The 19,493-nt window shown below is 42.4% G+C and overlaps 1 protein-coding gene across 1 annotated transcript; it reads right to left on the minus strand.

Annotated features, from left to right (window-relative positions):
* Positions 1 to 16,283: 16,283 nt before the first annotated feature.
* On the minus strand, positions 16,284 to 17,427 carry LOC109213144 (ethylene-responsive transcription factor ERF003-like). Its single transcript, XM_019376902.1, has 2 exons — positions 17,293 to 17,427; positions 16,284 to 17,184 (listed from the first exon to the last, which is right to left on the minus strand). Exons 1-2 carry the CDS (start codon positions 17,373 to 17,375, stop codon positions 16,770 to 16,772), a joined length of 498 nt encoding a protein of 165 aa, XP_019232447.1. The 5' UTR covers positions 17,376 to 17,427; the 3' UTR covers positions 16,284 to 16,769.
* Between the last annotated feature and the right edge of the window lie 2,066 nt (positions 17,428 to 19,493).

Below are 19,493 nucleotides of genomic sequence, written 5' to 3' on the forward strand. Positions count from 1 at the left end.
GTGGGTCCCTCATTAAGGAAGTCAGCCAAGACTACTAAGGAGCATGTGTGGCTACAAGATTATATCTGCAATGGTTCCTTGACAAGGTCAGAAGGGCAGCAGCTTTGCAAATACCCAATGCATAACTACTTGACTCATGCAGGTTTCTCAGTCAAATATCAGTCCTATCTGTCCAAAATTACCAGTATTAGAGAGCCTCTGACTTATGAAGAGGCTGCATCAGACCCCAAATGGCTTGATGCTATGCAGCAGGAGTTGAATGCACTCAAGGACAACAAGACCTGGACTATGGTAGATTTGCCTACAGGAAAGACTCCTATTGGATGCAAGTGGGTGTTCAAGATAAAGTATAAGGCCAATGGAGAGGTTGAAAGGTACAAGGCACGGCTAGTAGCTAAGGGTTACAATCAAATTGAAGGCCTAGACTATCAGGAAACTTTCTCCCCTGTAGTCAAGATGGTGACAGTCAGGGTAGTTATAGCTCTAGCTGCAGCCAACAACTGGAATTTGCATCAAATGGACGTCTATAATGCATTTCTCCAAGGAGACCTCACTGAAGAAGTGTATATGTGTCCATCCCAGGGATTTTCCAGCCAGGGGATAAGATGTGTAGGCTGCACAAATCCCTATATGGGTTAAAACAGGATTCAAGGCAATGGAACCTCAAATTGACTGAGGCATTGCTAAAATCTGGTTTTGTACAGAGTCACTTTGACTATTCCTTGTTCACAGAGAAGCAAGGAACAAGATTAGTCATAATCTTGGTGTATGTAGATGACCTCCTCATAACTGGGAATGATCAAGGCTTGATTTTGTGACGACCCAAAGGGTCATCACCTGTTTTCTTACCCATTCTATACTTCCGAGGCCTTAAAAACCTCATTTAGGGTTGCCTCGATTTGCGTGCGCAGTCCTGGCGCGTAGCCGGAAGGCTTAAATATGAATTCTGTGAGAAAAATGCTAAATTTTGATATTAAAATGAATAAATTTGACTTCGGTCAACATTTTAAGTAAACGGACCCGGACCCATGATTTAACGGTCCCGGAGGGTCCGTAGGAAAATATGGGACTTGGGCATATGCCTGGAATCGTATTTCGAGGTCCCAAGCCCGAGCAATAAATTTTTGTGTGAAATTGTTTTCTGAAAATGATTAAGGAAAATGAACATGAAATTTGATTAAAAGAATATGGTATCGGGCTCGTATTTTGGTTCCGGCGCCCGGTACAAGTCTTATATATGGTTTAAGCGCTTTCTGTAAAGTTTGGTTGAAAACGGACGTTGTTTGACGTGTTTCGGACTTAAAATGGAAAATTGATGTTTTATGAAAATTTGGAAGAAATCATGAGTTTTGAGGCTTGATTCTATGTATATGATGTTATTTTGGCGATTTGATCGCGCGAGTAATTCCGTAGGATATTTTTGAGGTTGTGTGCATATTTGGTTTGGAGCCCCGAGGGCTCGGGTGAGTTTTGGATAGGTGTCGGATTGCATTTTTGCATTTTTGGAAAATCTGGTGTCACTGATCTGCAGGCTTCGCATTTGCGAAGCCAGCATCGCAAATGCGAGCTGCTCATCGCAAAGCAGCTTGATCGCAAATGCGGCCACTTTCTTCGCAAAAGCGAAGGTCAAGTGTTTGCCAATGCGAGACCTTTTTCGCAAATGCGAAGGTCTCCTGATGGGTCTGAGTTCGCAAATGCGAACGGTTGTTCGCAATTCCCACATTTGGTCGGGGTTCGCAATTGCGAACCTCAGTTCGCAATTCCCATATCTGCAGCCCAGCAATTTTCATACTTAGTCGAATTTTAGGCCATTTTTCACCCCACTTTCAAAATACAACTCCTTAGGCGATTTTTCAAGAACAAGTTTCATCCCAAATCATTTGTAAGTCAATTTTTACTTAATTCTTTCACTCATTAACATCATTTAATATGTTTTCCACTAAGAATCAATGATTTTCATGGGTGAAATTGGGGGTTTTGGGTAGAACCTAGGTTTTTCAAAAATTGGGGATTTGGACCTCAATTTGAGGTCCGATTTCAAAACAAATTACATATTTGAGTTCGTGGGGGAATGGGTAACCGGGTTTTGGTTCGAACTTCGGGTTTTGACCACATAGGCCCGGGGGCGATTTTGGAAATTTTGGGAAAAACTTTGGAAAATTCATTTTTATGCATTCAAATTGATTCATTTAGTGTTTATTAAAGTAATTAAGTGACTTGTCACTAGATTCGAGCGGATTGGAGGTGGAATCGGGGTAAAGCTATAGTTGAGGCTTGAGTTGAGTTCAAAGCATCGAGGTAAGTGTTTGGTTTAACCCTAGCTTGAGGGATTAGGAGTTGAGTCATAATTGCTACTTGTTTATGTTGAGTACGACGTATGGGCATGGTGACGAGTATCCATGCGTCGGTGTCAAGCATGACCGTGAGTCTTAATTTGATAATTGTGTACCCTTGTTTGATCCTATGAACGTTGTGACTAAATATTGGTATTAGTTGTGCCAGGAAGAAGTTGAATAGGATTGGTTATAGCTGACTCTCCCTTGTCGGGATGTTTGACTTGTTGTTATAGTTCCCTTGCTGGGAAGAGTATTAATTTGATTGTTCCCTTGCCGGGAAGAGTGTTAATTTGATTGTTCCCTTGCCGGGATTGTATTGTGCATTGTGTTGAAAGTAAAGGGAGCGGGTGGTACGCCTACCACAAGTGATATTGAAATGGGAGCGGGTGGTACGCCTACCACGAGTGATATTGAAATGGGAGCGGGTGGTACGCCTACCACGAGTGATATTGAAATGGGAGCGGGTGGTACGCCTACCACGAGATATTGAGAAATGGGATCGGGTTGCACGCCTGCAACAAGATGAATTGAATATGAAATTTGTCTTATCTTTTCATTATTGTTAGAAGTTAAACTGTAGATGTACGTACCATTATTCCTGATAGTTTGTGTCTATCTGTTACCCCTGAAGCATGCTCCCTTCCCCAGCTTAAATTGTTATTTTCTTGCTATTTTTCTGTTGTACTTGTGTATATATCTGTACAGGTTTATCTGGAGTCTGGTCCTAGCCTCGTCACTACCTCGCCGGGGTTAGGCCAGACATTTACCAGCACATGGGGTCGGTTGTGCTGATACTACACTCTGTGCTATTTTACACAGGTCTAGGTTTCGAGCAGCAACAGCAGTAGTGTGAGAGCAGGCTTCATTTCAGCGAGACCCGAGGTAGCCTTGCAAGCGTCCGCAGGCCCGGCGTCTCCTCTATCCTTTATTTTTACCTGTTATCTCATTGTAATCGAGACAAACAGCTTATATTCTCTTTAAGATGTTTGTGTGTAGTATTCTTAGCAGTTCGTGAGTGCAGTGACACCAGTCTTGAGTAGAGGATTTTGTTGAACCTTCCGCATTTCCAATCAGCTTTATAAAATGTTAAGACTTCCGCTTATTATTGAATTTTGTTGTTTTTGTATTATTGTCGTAAATTGTTAAATGGATTAGATTATTAATGGACAAGTAATTAAATTTGGCTTTCCTAGCTCTCATTAGTAGGCGCCATCACGACTCCCGAGGGTGGGAAATCCGGGTCGTGACAAGTTGGTATCAGAGCTCTAGGTTGCATAGGTCTCACAACTCACGGACAAGCTTAGTAGACTCTGAGGGATCGGTACGGAGACGTCCGTATTTATCCCCAGAGGCTACCGAGTTAGGAAAAGTTTCACATTTGTTCTTTCTTGTCGTGCGCTTTGGTTTCTCAACGCTAATTGAATTTCTACTCTGTTCTTTCGTAGATGGCGAGAACACACACTTTCTCATCTTTCGATCAGCAGTCCAAGCCCCAGGCAGCTCCCGCTAGGGGCAGGGGCCGAGGCCGAGGCCGTGCCAGAGGCCGAGGTAGGGGCAGAGCTCAGCCCCGAGCAGCAGCACCAGTGGCGGAGCCTCAGGTTGACTTTGACGATGAGGTTCCGGCCCCAGCCCCAGCAGTTCCGGTGGGCCCAGCTCAGGTCCCAGAGGGGTTTATTGCTACCCCAGTTCTTCAGGACGCTCTGGTCCGATTGGTGGGTCTCATGGAGAGTGTTATCCGAGCAGGATTGCTTCCTGTGGCACCAGCCGTCTCTCGGGCTGGAGGAGGGGTCCAGACTCCTGCTACTCGCACTCCGGAGCAGGTAGCTCCCCAGACTCAGACTCCAGTAATTCAGCCGGTTGGAGCAGCTCAGCCGGGCATGGTAGCCCCATGCCGGTGATGGAGCAGCTATGTCTGCCGATGCTTTGTGGAGATTGGACAGGTTTACCAAGCTCTTCACTACTACTTTCAGCGGTGCATCTACCGAGGATCCTCAGGATTATTTGGACAGCTGCCACGAGGTTCTTCGGAACATGGGTATTGTTGAGTCCAATGGAGTGGACTTTGCTGCATTTCGTCTATCTGGATCCGCCAAGACTTGGTGGAGGGATTTCTGTTTAGCTAGACCAGCAGGGTCTCCAGCCGTGACATGGGATCACTTTTCAGTGTTGTTTCTGGAGAAGTTTCTCCCTATCACACAGCGTGAGGCCTATCGGAGGTAGTTCGAGCGTCTCCATCAGGGATCCATGTCAGTCACCCAGTACGAGACCAGGTTTATTGAGTTGGCCTACCATGCTATTGTCATACTCCCCATTGAGAGGGAGAGAGTGAGACGGTTTATTGATGGACTCATTCAGCCTATCCGTCTCCAGATGGCTAGAGAGGCGGGGAGTGACATCACTTTTCAGGAGGCGGCCAATGTGGCCCGGAGGATCGAGATGGTATTGCCGGACGGGGGCGGGGGGGGGGTTGGTCGATAGAGCAGACAAGAGACCCCGTCAGTCAGGCCGATTCAGTGGTGCCTCATCTGGAGGCAGAGATTCTTATGATAGGGGTCAGCCTTCTAGGCCTTTCCAATCAGCCCTCCAGGTTTCTCAGGGTGCCCCAGGTGATCGTGGTTTCCGTGGGCATTATTCAGATCAGCAGCCATTCAGTGCACTGCCAGCTCCTATCAGTGCGCCGCCGCTCCAGAGTTTCTGTGGTGGTCATTCAGGTCAACAGGGCCAGCAGACTCGGCAGCCGAGGGCTTGTTTTACTTGTGGCGACACAAGGCACATTGCTAGGTATTGCCCTCGAGCTTCGAGCAGTTCTCAGCAGCAAGGTCCCCGTCCTATGATTCAGGCACCAGATGTTCCACAGGCTGCCCAGCCAGCTAGAGGCGGGGGTAGAGGTACTAGAGGTGGAGGTAGAGGTCATAGAGGTGGAGCTCAGACCGCCAGAGGTGGAGGCCAGCCAGCAGCAGGCCGTCCCAGAGAGGTAGATCAGAGTGGTGGGGCCCAGCCCCGATGTTATGCTATTCAGGCTAGGCCCGAGGCAGAGGCTTCAGATGCGGTTATTACAGGTACGGTTCTGGTTTGTGATAGAGATGCTTCAGTGTTGTTTGATCCGGGGTCTATGTATTCGTATGTGTCATCCTATTTTGCCCCGTATTTGATCATGCCTAGTGATGCATTGGGTATTCCTGTTTATGTGTCTTTGCCGGTGGGTGATTCCATCGTGGTCGATCGAGTCCATCGCTCTTGTGTTGTGGTGATTGGGGGTCTGGAGACTCGTGTAGATCTGTTGCTTTTAGATATGGTCGACTTTGATATTATATTGGGGATGGACTGGTTATCACCCTATCACGCTATCTTGGACTGCCATGCAAAGACGGTGACCTTAGCTTTACCGGGTATGCCTCGTTTAGAGTGGAGAGGGACTCCAGGTCATTCTACCCGCAGTGTCATATCGTATGTGAAGGCTCGGCGTACGGTCGAGAAGGGGTGTTTGGCTTATTTAGCTTATGTTCGGGATTCCAGTGCTGAGGTTCCCTCTATCGATTATGTGCCCGTTGTTCGTGATTTCCCTGATGTTTTTCCTTCAGACCTGCCGGGTATGCCACCCGACAGGGATATAGATTTCTGCATTGATCTGGCTCCGGGCACTCAGCCCATTTCTATTCCGCCATATCGTATGGCCCCGCCGGAGTTGAAAGAGTTAAAGGACCAGTTGCAGGATTTGCTTGAGAAGGGTTTCATTAGGCCCAGTGTCTCACCTTGGGGTGCACCGGTGTTATTTGTCAAGAAGAAGGATGGGTCAATGAGAATGTGTATTGATTACCGGCAATTGAACAAGGTAACGGTCAAGAATAAGTATCCACTGTCGAGGATTGATGATTTGTTCGACCAACTTCAGGGTGCCAAGGTATTTTCCAAGATTGACTTGCGATCTGGTTACCATCAGTTGAGTATTAGAGCATCCGATGTCCCTAAGACAGCCTTCCGCACTCGGTATGGGCGTTATGAGTTCTTGGTTATGTCATTTGGGTTGACAAATGCCCCAGCAGCTTTCATGGACCTGATGAACCGAGTGTTCAGGCCTTATTTGGATTCATTCGTGATAGTGTTCATTGATGATATATTGATATACTCCCGCAGTCAGGAGGAGCACGAGCAACACCTTAGAGTGGTTCTTCAGACTCTGAGGGATAGTCAGCTATATGCTAAGTTCTCGAACTGTGAATTCTGGTTGGGTTCAGTTGCATTTCTGGGTCATATTGTATCAGCCGAGGGTATTCAGGTGGACCCAAAGAAGATAGAGGCAGTCAAGAGCTGGCCTAGACCAGCATCAGCTACAGAGATTCGGAGTTTCTTGGGGTTGGCAGGCTACTACAGACGGTTTGTGGAGGGGTTTTCATCTATTGCAGCCCCGATGACCAGATTGATCCAGAAGGGTGCCCAGTTCAGATGGTCGGATGAGTGTGAGGCGAGCTTTCAGAAGCTCAAGATAGCTCTGACTACGGCACCAGTGTTGGTTTTTCCCACAGGTTCAGGGCCCTATACAGTCTATTGTGATGCTTCCCGTATTGGGCTTGGAGCAGTGTTGATGCAGGAGGGCAAGGTCATTTTGCCTATGCTTCGAGGCAGTTGAAGATCCATGAGAAGAATTATCCGGTTCATGATTTGGAGTTAGCAGCCATTGTTCACGCCTTGAAGATTTGGAGGCATTATCTGTATGGCGTGGCGTGTGAGGTGTTCACTGATCACAAGAGTCTTCAGTACTTGTTCAAGCAAAAGGAGTTGAATTTGAGGTAGAGGAGGTGGTTGGAGTTGTTGAAGGATTATGATGTCACCATTCTTTATCATCCGGGGAAGGCTAACGTAGTGGCCGATGCTTTGAGTAGGAAGTCAGCCAGTATGGGCAGTCTCGCTTATATTCCGGTCAGTCAGAGGCCGCTTGCTTTGGATGTTCAGGCTTTAGCCAATCAGTTCGTGAGACTGGATGTTTCTGAGCCCAGTCGTGTGTTAGCTTGCACGGTCGCTCGTTCTTCATTATTGGAGCGTATCCGTGATCGACAGTTTGATGATCCCCATTTGTGTGTCCTTAGAGACACGGTGCAGCGAGGAGGTGCCAAGCAGGTTACCTTAGATGCGGATGGAGTTTTGAGATTGCAGGGGCGAGTTTGTGTGCCCAATGTGGATGGGCTTCGAGAGTTGATTTTAGAGGAGGCCCATAGCTCCAGGTACTCTATTCATCCGGGCGCCGCGAAGATGTATCAGGATTTGCGGCAGCATTATTGGTGGCGTAGAATGAAGAAGGATATCGTAGGATATGTGGCTCGTTGTTTGAATTGTCAGCAGGTTAAGTACGAGCATCAGAGGCCTGGTGGTTTATTTCAGAGGATTGAGCTTCCCGAGTGGAAGTGGGAGCGGATTACTATGGATTTTGTTACTGGGCTTCCGTTCACTCGGAAGAAGTTCGATGCGATATGGGTTATTGTTGATAGGCTGACCAAGTCAGCGCATTTCATTCCTGTGGCAGTCTCCTATTCTTCTGAGAGATTAGCTGAGATTTATATCCGGGAGATTGTTCGCCTTCATGGTGTGCCGGCATCTATCATTTCGGACCGGGGTACGCAGTTTACCTTACGCTTCTAGAGAGCAGTTTAGCGAGAGTTGGGCACACGGGTTGATTTGAGCACAGCATTTCATCCCCAGACGGACGGTCAGTCCGAGCGGACTATTCAGATTCTAGAGGATATGCTTCGAGCTTGTGTTATTGACTTTGGAGGTTCGTGAGATCAGTTCTTGCGTTTGGCGGAGTTTGCCTACAACAACAGCTACTAGTCGAGCATCCATATGGCTCCTTATGAGGCTTTATATGGTAGGCGGTGTCGGTCTCCGGTTGGATGGTTTGATCCGGGAGAGGCTCGGTTGTTGGATACAGATTTGGTTCAGGAGGCCTTGGACAAGGTCAAGATCATTCAGGATAGGCTTCGTTCAGCTCAGTCTAGGCAAAAGAGTTATGCAGACCGCAAGGTTCGAGATGTGGCATTTATGGTTGGTGAGCGGGTATTGCCCCGAGTGTCGCCTATGAAGGGCGTGATGAGATTTGGGAAAAAGGGCAAGCTTAGCCCAAGGTTCATTGGTCCGTTTGAGATTCTTGATCGAGTGGGAGAGGTGGCTTATAGACTTGCATTGCCGCCTAGCTTATCAGCCGTGCATCCAGTTTTTCATGTATCCATGCTTCGGAGGTATCACGGCGATAGCCCACGTGTTAGACTTCAGCACTGTCCAGTTGGACAAGGATTTATCTTATGAGGAGGAGCCGGTAGCTATTCTAGACCGGCAGGTTCGTCAGTTGAGATCCAAGAGTTTTCCTTCTGTTCGTGTTCAGTGGAGAGGTCAGCCTCCTGAGGCATCGACCTGGGAGTCCGAGTCCGATATGCGGAGCCGTTATCCTCATCTTTTTCCCGACTCAGGTACTTCTTTCTTTTGTCCGTTCGAGGACGAACGGTTGTTTTAGAGGTGGAGAATATGACAACCCAAAGGGTCATCACCTATTTTCTTACCTATTCTGTACTTTCGAGGCCTTAAAAACCTCATTTAGGGTTGCTCGATTTGCGTGCACAGTCCGGGCGCGTAGCCGGAAGGCTTAAATATGAATTCTGTGAGAAAAATGCTAAATTTTGATATTAAAATGAATAAATTTGACTTTGGTCAATATTTTGAGTAAACGGACCCGAACCCGTGATTTAACGGTCCCGGAGGGTCCGTAGGAAAATATGGGACTTGGGCGTATGCCCGCAATCGAATTCCGAGGTCCCAAGCCAGAGAAATGAATTTTTGTGTGAAATTGTTTTCTGGAAATGATTAAGAAAAATGAAAATAAAATTTGATTAAAAGACTATGGTATCGGGCTCTTATTTTGGTTCCGGCGCCTGGTACAAGTCTTATATATGGTTTAAGCGCTTTCTATAAAGTTTGATTGAAAACGGACGTCGTTTGACGTGTTTCGGACTTAAAATGGAAAATTGATGTTTTATGAAAATTTGGAAGAAATCATGAGTTTTGAGGCTTGATTCGATGTATATGATGTTATTTTGGCGATTTGATCGCGTGAGTAAGTCCGTAGGATGTTTTTGAGGTTGTGTGCATATTTGGTTTGGAGCCCCGAGGGCTCGGGTGAGTTTTGGATAGGTGTCGGATTGCATTTTTGCATTTTTGGAAAATCTGGTATCACTAATCTGCAGGCTTCTGGGCAGCTTGATCGCAAATGCGGCCACTTTCTTCGCAAAAGCGAAGGTCAAGTGTTCGCAAATGCGAGACCTTTTTCGCAAATGCGAAGGTCTCCTGATGGGTCTGAGTTCGCAAATGCGAAAGGTTGTTCGCAATTCCCACATTTGGTCGGGGTTCGCAATTGCGAACCCCAGTTCGCAATTCCCATATCTGCAGCCCAGCAATTTTCATACTTAGTCGAATTTTAGGCCATTTTTCACCCCACTTTCAAAATACAACTCCTTAGGCGATTTTTCAAGAACAAGTTTCATCCCAAATCATTTGTAAGTCGATTTTTACTTAATTCTTTCACTCATTAAGATCATTTAACATGTTTTCCGCTAAGAATCAATGATTTTCATGGGTGGAATTGGGGGTTTTGGGTAGAACCTAGGTTTTTCAAAAATTGGGGATTTGGACCTCAATTTGAGGTCCGATTTCAAAATAAATTACATATTTGAGTTCGTGGGGGAATGGGTAACCGGGTTTTGGTTCGAACTTCGGGTTTTGACCACGTGGGCCCGGGGGCGATTTTGGAATTTTTGGGAAAATCTTTGGAAAATTCATTTTTATGCATTCAAATTGATTCATTTAGGTACGCCTACCACGAGATATTGAGAAATGGGATCGGGTTGCACGCCTACAACAAGATAAATTGACTATGAAAGTTGTCTTATCTTTTCATTATTGTTAGAAGTTAAACTGTAGATGTACGTACCATTATTCCTGATAGTTTGTGTCTATCTGTTACCCCTGAAGCATGCTCCCTTCCCCAGCTTAAATTGTTATTTTCTTGCTATTTTTCTGTTGTACTTGTGTATATATCTGACAAGTTTATCTGGAGTCTGGTCCTAGCCTCGTCACTACCTCGCCGGGGTTAGGCCAGACACTTACCAGCACATGGGGTCGGTTGTGCTGATACTACACTCTGTGCTATTTTGCACAGGTCTAGGTTTCGAGCAGCAGCAGCAGCAGTGTAAGAGCAGGCTTCATTTCAGCGAGATCCGAGGTAGCCTTGCAGGCGTCCGCAGGCCCGGCGTCTCCTCTATCCTTTATTTTTACCTGTTATCTCATTGTAATCGAGACAAACAGCTTATATTCTCTTTCAGACGTTTGTATGTAGTATTCTTAGCAGTTCGTAAGTGCAGTGACACCAGTCTTGGGTAGAGGATTTTGTTGAACCTTCCGCATTTCCAATCAGCTTTATAAAATGTTAAGACTTCCGCTTATTATTGAATTTCGTTGTTTTTGTATTATTGTCGTAAATTGTTAAATGGATTAGATTATTAATGGATAAGTAATTAAATTTGGCTTGCCTAGCTCTCATTAGTAGGCGCTATCACGACTTCCGAGGGTGGAAAATCCGGGTCGTGACAGATTTCTGAGGCAAAGACCATGTTATAGGGTAACTTCAGAATCAAGGACCTAGGAGAGTTGAAGTTCTTCCTTGGGATCGAGCTAGCAAGGTCCAAGGAAGGAATATTGATGAACCAAAGAAAATTTGCAGTAGAGTTAATCATTGACCTTGGATTGGCAGGCTCAAAACCTGTGAATACACCAACGGAATGCAACCAGAGATTTACTACTGTAGAATATGATCAACACTTGAGCTTGAAAGATGATGAAGAACTGGTAGACTCAGGGCCATATCAGAGATTAGTGGGAAAGTTGCTGTATCTTACTATGACTAGGCCAGATATATGCTATGCAGTCCATGTATTAAGCCAGTTCATGCATTGTCCAGAGAAGTCTCACATGGAAGCTGCTATAATGGTTGTGAGATATATCAAAGGAGCACCAGGGTTAGGGTTGCTAATGAGTTCCACACAGTCCTCTAAATTGATAGCATTTTGTAATGCTGATTGGGCATCATGTCATGTTACCAGGAGATCAGTAACAGGATATGTGATGAAATTGGAAAATTCTTTAGTGTCATGGAAGTCCAAGAAACAATGCACAATCTCAAGAAGTTCTGCAGAGGCAGAGTACAGAAGCATGGCAGCATGAGTTGCAGAAATATCATGGTTGACAGGACTTTGCAAAGAGCTGGGAGCTGAAGTTGAGCTGCCAGTGGAATTATATTGTGACAGCAAAGCAGCAATTCAAATTACTGCAAACCCCATATTTCACGAGCGTACAAAGCACATAGAGATAGACTTACACTTCATCAGAGAGAGGATTCAACAAGGGATTGTCAAAACCAAGTATGTGATGTCTAAAGACCAAGAAGCAGATTTATTCACCAAGGCACTTGGAAGATCACAACATGAGTACCTGATGAACAAGCTAGGAGTGCTCAACCTATTTGCACCACCTAGCTTGAGGGGGAGTATTGAGGAGAGAAGTGGCACGTGACAACCACGTGAGTTAGTGTAGTTGGCTGAAGGTTAGTTATAACTAATTATATGATTGNAGGAGCCTTTGTGGCTACAAGATTATATCTGCAATGGTTCCTTGACAAGGTCAGAAGGGCAGCAGCTTTGCAAATACCCAATGCATAACTACTTGACTCATGCAGGTTTCTCAGTCAAATATCAGTCCTATCTGTCCAAAATTACCAGTATTAGAGAGCCTCTAACTTATGAAGAGGCTGCATCAGACCCCAAATGGCTTGATGCTATGCAGCAGGAGTTGAATGTACTCAAGAACAACAGGACCTGGACTATGGTAGATTTGCCTACAGGAGAGACTCCTATTGGATGCAAGTGGGTGTTCAAGATAAAGTATAAGGCCAATGGAGAGGTTGAAAGGTACAAGGCACGGCTAGTAGCTAAGGGTTACAATCAAATTGAAGGCCTAGACTATCAGGAAACTTTCTCCCCTATAGTCAAAATGGTGACAGTCAGGGTAGTTATAGCTCTAGCTGCAGCCAACAACTGGAATTTGCATCAAATAGACGTCTATAATGCATTTCTCCAAGGAGACCTCACTGAAGAAGTGTATATGTGTCCACCCCAGGGATTTTCCAGCCAGGGGGAGAAGGTGTGTAGGCTGCACAAATACCTATATGGGTTAAAACAAGCTTCAAGGCAATGGAACCTCAAATTGACTGAGGCATTGCTAAAATCTGGTTTTGTACAGAGTCACTTTGACTATTCCTTGTTCACAAAGAAGCAAGGAACAAGATTAGTCATAATCTTGGTGTATGTAGATGACCTCCTCATAACTGGGAATGATCAAGGCCTGATTTCTGAGGCAAAGACCATGTTACAGGGTAACTTCAAATCAAGGACCTAGGAGAGTTGAAGTTCTTCCTTGGGATGGAGCTAGCAAGGTCCAAGGAAGGAATATTGATGAACCAAAGAAAATTTTCAATAGAGTTAATCACTGACCTTGGATTGGCAGGCTCAAAACCTGTGAATACACCAATGGAATGCAACCAGAGATTTACTACTGTAGAATATGATCAACACTTTAGCTTGAAAGATGATGAAGAACTGGTAGACTCAGGGCCATATCAAAGATTAGTGGGAAAGTTGCTGTATCTTACTATGACTAGGCTAGATATATGCTATGCAGTCCATGTATTAAGCCAGTTCATGCATTATCCAAAGAAGTCTCACATGGAAGCTTCTATAAGGGCTGTGAGATATATCAAAGGAGCACCAGGCTTAGGGTTGCTGATGAGTTCCACACAGTCCTCTATAATTGATAGCATTTTGTGATGCTGATTGGGCATCATGTCCTGTTACCAGGAGATCAGTAACAGGATATGTGATGAAATTGGTAAATTCTTTAGTGTCATGGAAGTCCAAGAAACAATGCACAATCTCAAGAAGTTCTGCAGAGGCAGCAAGAGTTGCAGAAATATCATGGTTACAGGACTTTGTAAAGAGCTGGGAGCTGAAGTTGAGCTGCCAGTGGAATTATATTGTGACAGCAAAGCAGCAATTCAAATTGCTGCAAACCCCATATTTCACGAGCGTACAAAGCACATAGAGATAGACTTACACTTCATCAGAGAGAGGATTCAACAAGGGATTGTCAAAACCAAGTATGTGATGTCTAAAGACCAAGAAGCAGATTTATTCACCAAGGCACTTGGAAGATCACAACATGAGTACCTAATGAACAAGCTAGGAGTGCTCAACCTATTTGCACCACCTAGCTTGAGGGGGAGTATTGAGGAGAGAAGTGGCACGTGACAACCACGTGAGTTAGTGTAGTTGGCTGAAGGTTAGTTATAACTAATTATATGATTGGTGGTTAGAGTAGTTAGTGGTGAATGTTAGAGTAGTTAGTACAGTTGTCATATACAGTGTATATATGTTGGACTTGTATGTTTTTGTATTCAGTTTTGATAGTGGAATACACAATCATTTCAGGTCACATGCTCTCCAATGAACTCTTCATTCTAGAACCTTCTCGTTCTTCCTCTTCTAGCTCAGTTAATCTGATCTTCTAGCTTCATCAACATTTTCCTATAACGAGTTAGTAGAACAAATATTTTGTTCAATAATATATCAGCAATTACTTAACCTATCCTGTTAAGAAAAAACTTGCACATAATATAAGTTGATTAACACTCGTTCAAGACAGTATTAGCGACAAAATCAAATACTAACATTGTACATGTCCCAACATATATTGTTTTTTACATTTTATTTTAGTTCACCAACATATTCAATCATTTTCTTTGGTGATAAGTTTTAGTCAAATGCTAACAATATTAGCGAGCAAATTAGTTAGTAATTGTTTCAGCAAATTACCAACTCAACTTTTTTGGTAATTGGAATTTTTTTTTTGGTGATATAAGTGAATGACTTTAATTTTTTAATAAGTCACCTTAAATTTGTCCGAGATTGCCGACAAGTTTATGTCCTTATTTTGACTGATGAATTAATTAGTTTGTGAAAAGAGTAAACAAAAAATCGGAATATATTATATTGAGAGCTAAACTAAGTGGGTGTTTGGACATAAGAATTGTAAAATTCCAAAATAGGGGGAAAAAATTTTCGAGTGAAAATGGTATTTGAAATTTATTAGAGTTGTGTTTGGACATGAATATGATTTTGGGGTTTTTTTTTTGAAGTTTTGTGAGTGATTTGAGTGAAAATTTTGAAAAAGAGCTTTTTGAAAATTTTCAAATTTTCGAAAATTTCCAAAAACAGCTTTTTGGAGTTTTTCAAATTTTCAAAAATTTCCAAAATGCATCTTCAAGTGATTGTTGAAAATTTTATGAACAAACGCTGATTTAAAATAAAAATTGAATTTGTTGGAAAAAAAGAAAAAATTTATTATGTCCAAACGGACTCTTAGCTAGCGTTTGGCCATAGATCCCAAATTTGTTTTGAAAAATTTGATTTGGGTGAAGTTTGGTTTGAAGATGAAAATGTGATTGCACATACGTTTTCAAAACATATTTTCCAACTTTATTTTGGAAAAATATGTATATAATTCCCAAGTTTTGGGATTTTGGCCCAAAATCAGCTCAATAGCTGATTTTGGGATTTGGGATTTGACCAAAATATGCGCAAAATTTATGGCCAAACATGAGTTTTGAAAATAAATCCCAAATTTATTTTGGCAAAACTCATGGCCAAACGGCCTTAGTTTCACTTTTTATAACTAATCAAGCAAGAGAGAGAGCCGGGGAGCTATGCACTATGTGATACTGAAGAATAGTGCGCAAGTTTAATTTTCATCCCATTAATATTATGAACACAACACATTAGCAAAACAAGGAGTATCAGTATTCTCTACTTCAAAATATTTAAGGAGTACAAAATTATAATTATGACTAGGGGTGGCAAATGGCGGGATCGAATCGGATATGGCGGGTCAAAAATAGGTAATGCAAAAATAGATAAATTATCTGACCCGACCCACATTTAATACGGATAAAAAATGGGCTAACCGGCAGAAAAATATGAATATTCATATTATCCATGGTTTATTGAATATGATTACTTTTTGGTAGAATTCTTAGTCTCCCAAATTTGAGTCTTTACAAATGTATATGTTAAACACATTGGTTATTCATTTTCTAAATGGATAGTATGATTCTTATCTATATTTAACTGGTTTTTAGAAAGTTTATTATCCTATCAATTTTTTAGCGAATAATGTGGATGAATAATCAAATTTTTTATCCATTTTGCCTGCTATGAACGGAAAAATTAAAGTGAGTGCAGCTGCGAGCTATGACCATAATGTGGAATGCAAGAATTCTCTAATGCTCGTAGTTTCTGCAAAAGTAAGAAGCCTCTGCATGGAGTTGTGGATTCGCCCAATCTAGTCCTGATAGTCCAAGACGAAAAGAAGAAAGAACCAAACTTTCGTGAGATAAGTCAAAAAGTTTACAGCTTTCCCAAGGAATGCGTGTCAGATAAGTTTCGACTTTCGAGTTTTGTAGAAAAAGGGTTTCACTGATGCAGTCTAATTAAAGAATTTTGAGACCTCTGTTTACACTTCCTTTGGATTGACGATTGAGTGAGAGTAAGACCATCACCAAATTATCAATGATCACAGATAATCCAACTAATAGTATGGTTAGAGATAGAGAGGGTAATGCGTATGCACACCTTACCTCTACCTTGGAGAGGTAGAGAGGCGGTTTCCGAAAGACCCTCGGCTCGACAGGAAGAATAGGAACAAGTAAATAATAACAACAAAGCTAAAAAAATGATACCAGCAATATATGAACCGGAAAAAAAAAGAAAAGCAATAGCAAGAAGCAGTAACACGATAGAGTACTAGAAAAACGAAGCGAAATATAGTCCAAAAAAAACCACCCTAATACTAGCACTCTAAGAATTGAAGACAACATACTAGTCAGCTAGCCCTAATGATTACCCTTCTACGCTACTCTTCGAACTCCATATCCTCTTGTCAAGGGTCATGTCCGCTCAAGTCGCTTCATGTTCTGCCTGATCACCTCTCCCCGATACTTCTTAGACCGTCCTCTACCTCTTTTCCTACTTGCCAGAGCTAGTGGTTGACACCTTCTCACCTACTATAACATCATTATAGTAGTACGACGTTATTATATTTTTAGATCATATTAGTCAAATAATGAATTCAGCCGAACTTAGCAATGGAATTATTGAATTATGACTATAGACACCAATTAAGTCGAGTATATTGAAGTACACAACACTAAGTAGCGAGTTAGAGAGACAGAAGGAATATTTCCATTAGAAACTAATTAAGCAAGCAATGCTGCATCGGATTCATGGTTTATTGATTGAGAACAGAAGACAGCTCAATAGATCCGTAATCAAGCAACTCCTCAATCATCTGCTCTATATCCTGATCTTCCAGTGGCTTGAATTGGTGCGCTCTCTCGCTCTGAACTTCGCTATATGGCATGTCAAGGTGCATTTTGCCATCTCCCTTGTTCCCAATTTGTGGGAATATCTGATTATTGTCCAATTTTGTCGCTCCAGATCTTGTTGACGTGCCAAGAGATGTCATATGAAGTTTAGCTATCAAAGCAGAAGACAAAAACCTTGTTGACGGCGACTGAGATTCGCTTGCATTATAAGGGAAATTAGTGCGTGCTATTGGACCACACATAAGTCTTGCAGCTTCATCGTATGCCCGTGCAGCATCTTCTGCTGTCTCAAATGTTCCTAGCCATATCCTTGTCTTCCTGTTTTATACAAATACCAAACAAGTACAATTCAACCACAAATTGAAAAAGAAGGTAACAATGAAATAGAACTTGATCATAGAAAATGTAACTAAGAGAGAATTTTACAATGAAGGATGACGAATTTCGGAAACCCAAGATCCCCAATGGCGCTGGCGGACTCCTCGGTATCGTTGTTGTGGTCGGGCCATGGCGAAATTAATTGGCGATAATAGTGGTAGTAATAAGTTATAAGTCTTTAGGAGATGCAGGGGAATGAATTGAAGGCTTTCAGGGGCTTTTGTAATGGCCTTCAGCTGGCAATTCAATATGGGGTTGGGTCCACAGAGACTTTCTATACCTTTCCTTCCTTCTTTTCTACTAGTAACTAGTAATACAATACAAAAAATAATCTGTCTTTCGAAAGAAAATTACAAGATTAAAAGGATGAAAGGAAAGGAGTTGTTTGTGAGGGATAGTATCTGAATACCCTCAACACTTATCATTTGTAATTACGAGCCTAAGGTATTTACATGGGCGGCTCAAGAGATCTCGTGGCCTAAAGCGAAATCATATTGAGGGGTGCTTAAATTTATTTTATAAAATATTGACACTAACAATAGAATTTGCCTTTTCAATAACAAATAATCATTTAAGATAAAAAAGCGTATTTAAAAAAAATTAAAAAAAATAGGAAGAAGAGCACAAAAAATAAAGTGGTGGACTATCGAATGTTGAGGTCCAGAACTCAAACTGAAAATTTTGAATTGGCTATCATCACAAACAAGAAAAAACAAACATACGTAACGCAATAGCTTAAGTTATGAGCATTGACAGTGTCAAAAATATTTACTCCTTCCGATCAATTTAAACGATAATTGTAGTTCATTCTATTAAGTAGCACTTATTAGTGAATATTAAAATAAGTTGTAAATAACCTTATATAATATGTCGAATTACACCAAAAAATATCAGTATATGAATGTTTTTGTGCTCATGCAGTTTTAGATAATATTATAAAAGAAATTCATTATGTTATCGATATATATAACTTAATTCTCTATATAAAAAGGATAAAACTAAAATTGAAGAGTGAAGCAACTATACTAATTAATGAGGGAAGAAAATTATTATAATTTATAAATTTATTAGGATAAAATACCTCAATCAAGTTACAAAAAAATATTGTAATACTTTTCTTTATACTAATTATTTATATAAATTATATAGTATATAGCAATAATAATAATAATTTAAAATAAATTTGGGGCCTTCAAATTTTGGGGCTAAGGCAATGGTCTCACTTGCCAAAGCCTTAGAGCCGCCCGTGGGTATTTAGATATTACGGTACATGTTTTAAGGTTCGTGCATGGTTGCATATAGTTTGAATTGTCTACAGTCTTATACAAGCAGAATCCGAATTTGACGCGAATCATTAGTTGGTTTTTTACTATGTCATTGTTATACCGGTAAAGGGCCCAATATATTTTTCTACTTTTGTAAATGGTCTAAGAATACCCTTCATTATATTATTGATGTCACGATCCCAGTTCGCCCTCCGTGAACTGTCGTGACGGCACCTAGTCCCTATGACTAGGTAAGCCTAACAAGTGCGGAAAACAAATCGAAACTTGCGCAAGTATAAATCAAAAACCAAAATAACTAAAAGGAACGGTATATAGAATGCCGCTCGGCAAATACAGCACAATATCTCAAACTTCTACATCACTATCCCAAAACCCGGAAACTCACGGGAACACAAGCTGAAAGAAATATAGTAAATGCTCTAACTCCGGAATGTCTACATCAGCAGTCTGATAGAAGGGCTAACACTACAAGATAGAATAAAGAGGGAGACTCTTCGGTCTGCGGACGCGGCAGATGTACCTCGAAGTCTCCAAAAGCTCTCCCTGCCTCAAGGATGGTAAGCCTGTGCAGAGGTACCTGGGTCTGCACATGAAAAACATGCGCAGGAAGGGCATGAGTACACCCCGGCGGTACTCAGTAAGTGCCAAGCCTAACCTCGGTCGGGTAGTGACGAGGAAGGTCAGGGCCCTACTGAGATAAGCATATATATATATATATATATATATGACAGGGTAAATAAGCAGTAAAACTGAGAGTCTATAATAAGGGTCTACACAGTAGGATAAGAGTGCAATAACGGAAACAGAGATAAAGGCAAACTACAAGGAATTACCCCTCACAGCGGGATAAATAGTCGGGATCTCTTGGTATCCTCAATATACACACTAGGGATCTCTTGGTATCCCGAGGATCTCGTTGGTACTCCTCAATCAATACTTCCGAGGGATCTCTTGGTACTCCCG

Source organism: Nicotiana attenuata, unplaced genomic scaffold (assembly GCF_001879085.1).
Source record: "Nicotiana attenuata strain UT unplaced genomic scaffold, NIATTr2, whole genome shotgun sequence".
Classification (NCBI taxonomy): domain Eukaryota; kingdom Viridiplantae; phylum Streptophyta; class Magnoliopsida; order Solanales; family Solanaceae; genus Nicotiana; species Nicotiana attenuata.